The sequence below is a fragment of the Salmo salar genome, chromosome 13 (genome assembly GCF_965601325.2).
Source record: "Salmo salar chromosome 13, fSalSal1, whole genome shotgun sequence".
Lineage (NCBI taxonomy): Eukaryota > Metazoa > Chordata > Actinopteri > Salmoniformes > Salmonidae > Salmo > Salmo salar.
In genome coordinates this window covers 44,518,829-44,527,837 of record NC_138303.1, presented here as the reverse complement: position 1 = coordinate 44,527,837, position 9,009 = coordinate 44,518,829, and the positions used below count along the sequence as shown (strand labels likewise).

Here is a 9,009-nt window from a genome sequence, read left to right as displayed (position 1 = left end):
TCTGGGATCAGGCTATCCTAGTCCTTTCCTAAAGGCTGCCCCTTCTGGGTGACTTGTCAGCCACTCCGTCAACCGCCAGATTATTCATAGACTCCATTAGCATACTGTACGACAGATCTTCTGCTTTCGATAGACTGACATGTAGGCATTTATCTCCGTGCCCGTACGGTTCCTCTCTTTTCTTTATTGACACTTGACTCTCCTCCCTCCCTCCCAGTCTTTACACCCTCTCTCACCCGCACTCTCTCTCTCTCCCTCTCTCTCTCCTCTCTCTCCCTCTCTATCTCTTCTCTCTCTCCCTCTCTCGACACAGTTGTCCTCACATATTAAGGCTCTGGTGGGATTAGCTGCCGGAATCTCCTGCATTTGTTTCGTTTTCTCACCGGGGCGAAAGCGAGAAGGAGGGAGGGAGAGAGAGCGAAAGGGAGGGAGGGAGGGAAAGAAGGTGGGTGTGAAAGACAAGATGTGACAACATGTGGTCTCTTTTCCACATTGCTAACGTCCTCAGCGTGAGGTATGCGCTTGCATACGTTCCTGCTTTGACTCTCGGAATTGACCAGAATCTTTGAAATGTCTGAATCTTTTTTCTCCTTGCGTTCTCTTTTTGTCATGCCGGCCTTCCAGTGACCAGCGATGTATTATGTCTTAAACCCCTGAAAAGTTTCAAGCCAGGAGGGATTTCACACAGGAAATAGTTCCGGTGGAGGTGCTGTGCGGTTGGACTGGGACTGAACTGAGGGTTGGTGTCGCTAACCAAGAACAGAGGGGAGGACTCAGAGAAAGAGAAAAAGAGTGAGGAAGAGAGAAAGAGAGAGAGAGAGAGAGAGAGAGAGCTGGCAATGTGGCCTTCAGGTAAGGCTTTTTTTTTGCTTTATCTGTTTGGCTCTCGCTGTGGTGCGACAATAGCCTACTGAATTGTTATGGTGGTCTTGAGTAGTTGTTGTCGGGTGAAACACTGCACAGAAGAGATATCTTTTGAGCAAAATGGTCCGCGTCTTTGTAGTCTGGATACAATAAATTGTAAATATAACCCCTTATTTAGAACCTAAATACAGTACAGTGTAATAGTAGGATTATGTGAAGCTGTCTGACTTTGTGATGAACTTTAATGTCAGTTCTAAGTGACAACGGTGTCATATTAGATGGCTGATTTGTGTTGACTTCCAATTTCATTCGAACAAGTTCCTTGATCTTTCCAAACACATATTGAACCAGTCGGTAATCTTCAGAGATGTTTTCATGGACCAAATATTATACATACATGGTGTTTGATTTCAGAGTCTGGATCTGTCAACCTAATATACACATATACCGGTAATGGCTAGCTGACAACAGTAGCGACAGCTTCACCTGTAAACCACTCCACCTCTGCCTTGGAACGTAACAGCAGAGATTTAGACTGGGCTGATTTTAGTGTGTGTGTACGCGTGTGTGTTCTGTTGACTTATTCCACATTTCGTTTTGTTACAGCCTGATTTCAAAATTGGATCAAATACCCCCCCACCCCATCTACACACAATACCCCATAATGACAAAGTGAAGACGTGTTTAGAAAATGTTGTATAATTTCTCTTTCTTTTTAGATTTAATTTTAATGCAGCAAAATGTTAAGTCTGCATGAGGCATGAGTGTGTAGACTTTCACTAGTGACTATGTAAAAACATGTGGCCTGTGATGTCAACCATGTGACAGAGTCAGTGACAACATGTCACTGCAGAGCCATGTCTCGCCAACGACCCCGAGGAAGACCTCCTCCTGTTGGCCGCCTGGCCTTGCTCATCTGACCCCCAGAATGTCCTTACCAGGTTCTGAAATAGAATCCAAAGAGTTCTATAGCTCCACATGGCGAAGTTAAGTTTTCAAAGAAAATCATGCAAGTGGAGTACGGTAGCAATCTTTCCCCAATGAAAGCAGTTTGGCCAAGCCTGAAATCAGGCCCTAACGATACACATAGTTAAAAAAAAATGGTGTATTATGACTGGATTATGGCTCCCGTCCAAATGTCGAGAATGATATACAGTACAAGTCAAATGTTTGGACACACCCACTCTTTCAAATTTTATTTTTTATTTTTTAAATATTTTCTACATTGTAGAATAATAGTGAAGACATCAAAACTATGAAATAACACATGGAGTTATGTAGCAAGCGAAAAAGTGTTCAACAAATCAAAATATATTTTGATTTTAGATTCTTTAAAGTAGCCACCCTTTGCCTTGATGACAGCGTTGCACACTTTTGGCATTCTCTCAACCAGCTTCATGAGGTGGTCACCTGGAATGCATTTCAATTAATAGGTGTGCCTTGTTAAAAGTACATTTGTGGAATTTCTTTCCTTTTTAATGCTTTTGAGCTAATTAGTTAGGGGTAGTATGCAGAAGATAACCCTACTTGATAAAAGACCAAGTCCATATTACGGCAAGAACAGCTCAAATAAGCAAAGAGAAATGACAGTCCATCATTACTTTAAGACATGAAGTTCAGTCAATACGGAACATTTCAAGAACTTTGAAAGTTTCTTCAAGTGCAGTCGCAAAAACCATCAACCGCTATGATGAAACTGGTTCTCATGAGGACCGCCACAGGAAAGGAAGACCCAGAGTTACCTCTGCTGCAGAGGATAAGTTCATTAGAGTTACCAGCCTCAGGAATTGCAGCCCAAATAAATGCTTCACAGAGTTCAAGTAACAGACACATCTTAACATCATCTGTTCAGAGGAGTCTGCGTGAATCAGGCCTTCATCGTCGAATTGCTGCAAAGAAACCACTTCTAAAGGACACCAATAAGAAGAAGAGATTGGCTTGGCCCAAGAAACATGAGCAATGGACATTAGACCGGTGGAAAGCTGTCCTTTGTTCTGATGAGTCCACATGTTTAGTTCCAACCACCGTGTCTTTGTGAGACGCAGAGTAGGTGAACGGATGATCTCCGCATGTGTTGTTCCCACCGTGAAGCATGGCGGAGGAGGTGTGATGGTGTGGGGTGCTTTGCTGGTGACACTGTCAGTGATTTATTTAGAATTCAAGGCACACTTAACCAGCATTGCTACCACAGCATTTATTTTTCAACAGGACAATGACCCAACACACCTCCAGGCTGTGTAAGGGCTATTTGACCAAGAAGAAGAGTGATGGAGTGCTGCATCATATGACCTGGCCTCCACAATCATCCGACCTCAACCCAATTGAGCTGGTTTGGGGTTCGTTGGACCGCAGAGTGAAGGAAAAGCAGCCAACAAGTGCTCAGCAGATGTCAAAACTCCTTCAAGACTGTTGGGAAAACATTCCTCATGAAGCTGGTTGAGGGAATGCCAAGAGTGTGCAAAGCTGTCATCAAGGCAGAGTGGCTATTTTAAAGAATCTCAAATATAACATTTGTTTGGATTTGTTTAACATTTTTTGGGTTACTAAATGATTCCATGTGTTATGTGTTATTTCTTCGTTTTGATGTCTTCACTATTATTCTACATTGTAGAAAATAGTAAAAATGAAAAAAAAAAACTTTGAATGAGTGGGTGTGTACAAACTTTTGACTGGTACTGTATGTTCATGCTATAGTCACCAGTCAACTCCATTACACTCAAAAGTTACTTCAAATTCAACCAGTGAATGCTAGCGATGGCTAGCTATGCTAGCTATTCTACCATTCTGTCTTAATGAGTGTTATAGCACACTGCACATGAAAATGTATATTTTGTGGTATATAATAGGTTCATTACAATATCACCAAAGTATGGTGTATCGGACATTTCAAACAACATTCCCAGCTTATGAAAATGCAGTCATGGTGTTTAGTTTGAGAATGAACCGAATTTAACAAGGCAACCTTGGGGCTAATTTAAATGGGCACCAATGGCAGATTTGAAGGATTTTCACATCCGTACACTAGTACGACCCACGTGACCGCAGTGAAACGTCACTCCTTGAGGAACTATGGAACAATACAAAAAGCTATTCCAGAAAATGACATTTATTTTCAAATGTACACAACATGTCACAATGGCAATTCAGAAGCAATTGTCTCTTCCTCTGAGGTATGTGTGTTTTTGTTTCAGGCATCTGGCAGTATTCAGACATACTGTTTAGGCTATCTTGGGTTGGGTAGTTCATGTAGGAATATGGTGGTTGAGGCTAGATGGGACCTGTGTGTCTGAGTGTGTGTGTGTGTGTGTGTGTGTGTGTGTGTGTGTGTGTGTGTGGTGTGTGTGTGTGTGTGTGTGTGTGTGTGTGTGTGGTGTGTGTGAGAGAGAGAGATGAGGCAGAGAGAGAGACATTCTGTCTTCAAGGTGCAGTGTGAAAACAACAGGGATGTGTGAGAGAATAACGGTCAACATCAACATTCTCAGCCTCTACGGACCAGGGTGAATCCCCTGACATCACAGTACACACACACACACACACACACACACACACACACACACACACACACACACACACCACACACACACACACACACACACACACACACACACACACACACACACACACACACACACACACACGCATCTAGAACACCCCCTCAGCTGTTGTTAATAATCGATTCATTAATACCATTCAAAGAAGTATGTACGCTATTTTAGTGATCGTTGCTATGTTTGTACATAGGCCTGGCCCCACACAATACCCCACAATGACAAAGCGAAAACAGGTTTTGGACAATGTATAAAAAATTCAAAACAGAAATACCTTATTTACATTAGTATTCAGACCCTTTGCTACGAGACTCGAATTTGAGCTCAGGTGCATCCTGTTTCCATTGATCATCCTTGAGTTGTTTCTACAACTTGATTGGAGTCCACCTGTGATAAATTCAATTGATTGGACATGATATGGAAAGGCAGACACCTGTTTATATAAGGTTCCACAGTTGACAGTGCATGTTAGAGCAAAAACTAAACCATGAGGTCGAAGGAATTTAATACATTTTAGAATAAGGCTGTAACGTAACAAAATGTGGAAATGTCAAGGGGTCTGAATACTTTCCAAATGCACTGTATTCCTACCTGATCAATAGTCTTTATTTAGTGGTATCACATCTCAGAAATCCAAACTGATATGCTTATCCTTTCAGACTCCCAGGTTCTGTCTGTTTCAATGGAAACTCAGAGGGCTACAAAGGTCCTTTCCATCACGCTAACACCCACCATCCTAACCACCAATACAAAATAAAATCATTGATGTAATCGTCGGTATGCAAACCTCTACAAACCAGGAAAAGGCATTATGAAATAACTTATGTTGGTATATAGAGCAGTGGTTCTCAAATCTCTCCTTTTGGAGCCCCAGCCGTTCCATGTACTTGATCTATTCCAGAGCTAGCACACCTGATGCAACTTGTCAACTAATCATCAAGCGTCTCCAAGAAGAGGTTTAAGAAGCACTGGTATAGAGAATCTGATTTTCCAGTAGCTCTAGCTGGGTTCCTCAGTCCGGTTTTTGTACAGTACAGCAAGATTATTTTAGTAAACGATAACTGAAACTTAAACTGAAACTAATTATAAAAAAACTATTTAGTTATCAAAAATAAATAAATTATAAACAAACCCATTTGAAAAACAAAAACTTCAAACTATTATCTTTGATTCCAAAACGAACTAAAATAAAATAAAAACCATCATGAATTGTATTCAGTTTTATTTCTAAACTTTGGGGAAAAATCGAATGGGATTTTATATGGGTTTTTCAAGCGTCTGAAGCTGGTTGGTAAATGTAGCCAGATTTTTTTTGTTTGGGAATCGCTACAGAGAGGAAGCGGAGAATCGAGAGGCTTGACTCCGCCCCAAAATCTGTCCGAAGCAAGAGGAAGTGCAGATTTTTGGTATGGAGGTCAATGAAAGCGTGTGGTCAAAATAAAAATGAATTGCTAATTAGCTAGGTGAGGCTTATTTGATCGAATATAAGTTTAGTAATGTTTAGGTTGTTACGGATGTACTGATTTAAGTGGACGCACGTGGCATTCCGGCAACTTTGAGAAAAACAGTTTTATATCAGAGTTGTGCCTGTTGTTCACACCCGTATCTGCCCTCTCATTGGCTAGAATGTCCCCGCCTGATCCCCCTCCTCCCCGCATGCCTTCCACTTTTGCGGACATTTATTCCCATTATTAGTAATTAGTCCAGTATCTTGTCAGTATTGACGACTATTGACGACTATCACTAGCTAACTTGAATCTTCTTACATATACTACCTAAAGTTAAAAAGCATTGGATTGGATAAAATAAAATAAAAATAAAAAAAAACCATTGGATTGGTGTAAACATAGGCGAGAGAAAGTTTCCTTCCACCATATTTTTTGCACCAGTCTCGGCGCTATTCCTTTTAAAGCCAAGTCACATTGAGATTGACTTGAAAGAATTTAAACATGAACTAACCTATGACCTGACCCATCATCACCTTATGTATTACTGCCCCCAGTGGCAAGAAGTGACATCACAAAAAACACAAACACTATACAACACAAATAGCTCCTAGCCTCCCACGCATTGTAACGGCTGTCTTCATAAATGGACCAAGGCGCAGCAGGTATGTGAATACTCATATTTAATTACAAATAAGGAGTAAAGCATCAACTTAACAATACAATAAAGGTGCCAACAGCTACAGTTCTGCAGGCTAGAAACGCAGTGCAAAAACAACCACCCACAACCCCAAAGAAAAACACACACACCTATATAGGACTTCCAATCAAAGGCAACTCAACACACCTGCCTTCAATTGGAAGTCCCAATCAACAATACAAACATTCCCCATACACAAAACTGCCACGTCCTGACCCCAAAACTAAAACAATAGCTCCATCTGCTGGTCAGGATGTGACACACATGCTTTCTGTCATTAACAATAAAACTGAAATGAAATCATATAAAAACGAAATATAAATATTTGTATACAACTAAAACTAAATAAAAAGTAGCAAATCAGGTCTGAAAAATGTATTGAAACTAAACTGAATTTCAAATATAAATCGAAAAACGAATATAAAAACACAAAACTGTGATAACCTTACAGAACTGTGGTTCCTAGCTTGTGTGTACTAGCTAGCCGCACAAGCAACAGTGGTTTGCATTACGCCCTGGACAAGAGCTAGTGTTGTGGCACCTAGGGGGTGAATATCTTAGAGGTCAAACTGTCTTTTGAGGTTTGTTGAATCTACAGTATGACACATTATTTCACCAAGGGCGTATTCTGACATTTTCGCAAAAGCCCCCTATTTACATCAACCAATGATTTGCGTGAAACCCCGTGCGTATTTATTGAAACTGAATCAGGAGGGGACTTTTCAGCCATTATGAACTAGTCAATATGAAATGTGACTCTCTACACTCAAACCTTGTTCTTTACTTGTGCCTTGTGGTGGTTCCTACAACATGGAGGAAAGTACCAAACTCTGGTCTCGACATTTTCAGATAACACATTATTTCCCCATAGTATTTGTATCAGCTGGGGAGTTATTTTGAGGGGAAAATCCATTGAACTGTTTTGGACTGATGAGAGCTTTCTCGGATTTAAGGTCTGGTACAATGACTTACATTTTAGTCATTTAGCCGACTTACAGGAGCAATTAGGGTTAAGTGCCTTTCTCAAGGGTAAATCAACAGATTTTTTACTTAGCCGGTTTGGGGATTCAAACCAGTGGTTACTGGCTCAACGCTCTTAACCACCTGCTGCCCTAACCTCTTCCACCATCTTTAATAACTTCAGTTTTTCCCTTATTTACCCCTGTCCTCTCCTGTCCGGTCCTATGAGTGGGCATCAGAAGGAAGTTCTGGGAAAATGGATGTCTTAGTTTACATGTGACCCTTTTCAGTCCGGCCCCTGTCTAAACTGTGTGAGTGGTATGAAGTGGCACCTTCTGTGGTGCCCGTGCTACGTTCAGCAGGGCACAATGCTGTGTAATTAAATGTAAAACACGGGATCATACCAGCTCTATTCACGGCATTTCTATCTGCAATGTTCCACAACCTTTGCCTACTGAACACGCCTGTGTGTTCTGTTAAAAATAGTTGATACTGTGTTGACAGGGTCCTACAACTAGGGAGCAGTAGAGCCTCATCACAGTCAGGGGCTACTTTAGCTCGCAGTTGCTCGGTCCGTCTCTCGCTACCTGGGGGGATCAGGTCTGCCAAGCCATGTTTGTGACACTGACATCCATAGGTCCTCTCCTGTGATGTGATGACGTCTCACAGGTTGGCTGGGTGACACCGGGACACTCTGCAGGTGGCTAACTCTAACCCTCATGTGGAAAGATGAGTGTCCATCCCTCCAGCTGGTGACAGAGATGTTGGTGGTTTAGGCTCACCCAACACCACATTACGTTCTCGCTCTCAGGGCATTAGCCTCAGATTACTGAGCTGTCCATTTCTGACAATCACACAACAGGACCTGGATCCAAATAGGATGGATTTTCTTTCAAATAGTCTGTGTGAGCATCTGATTGAGCCTGCCTAGACTGCCGGATGGGCAGGGTTTGCACTTTTGGGACTATTCCATTGATTCCAGTATTTGAAAGAATAATACTACTTTTGAACCCAGGTCTGTAGCACAAATTTAACCCCCAAAAGCTACAGTGGAGAGCTGTTGAGGGCAGTATTAGCTACAGTGGAGAGCTGTGAAGTGCGGTATTAGCTACAGTGGAGAGCTGTGAAGAGCAGTATTAGCTACAGTGGAGAGCTGTGAAGGGCAGTATTAGCTACAGTGGAGAGCTGTGAAGGGCGGTATTAGCTACAGTGGAGAGCTGTGATGGCAGTATTAGCTACAGTGGAGAGCTGTGAAGGGCGGTATTAGCTACAGTGGAGAGCTGTGAAGAGCAGTATTAGCTACAGTGGAGAGCTGTGAAGGGCAGTATTAGCTACAGTGGAGAGCTGTGAAGAGCAGTATTATCTCAGTATTAGCTGCAGTGGAGAGCTGTGAAGGGCAGTATTAGCTCAGTATTAGCTACAGTGGAGAGCTGTGAAAGGCAGTATTAGCTACAGAGGAGAGCTGTGGAGGACAGTATTAGCTACAGTGGAG

The 9,009-nt window shown here is 42.0% G+C and overlaps 1 protein-coding gene across 1 annotated transcript in view; it reads left to right on the top strand.

Moving 5' to 3' along the window:
* Positions 1-287: 287 nt before the first annotated feature.
* Positions 288-9,009, top strand: part of znf385a (zinc finger protein 385A) — a 114,152-nt gene continuing 105,430 nt past the window's right edge. Inside the window, 1 exon segment of the mRNA XM_082960119.1 lies at positions 288-852. Within this exon segment, the coding sequence (XP_082816245.1) occupies positions 840-852 (13 nt within the window). The 5' untranslated portion in view covers positions 288-839.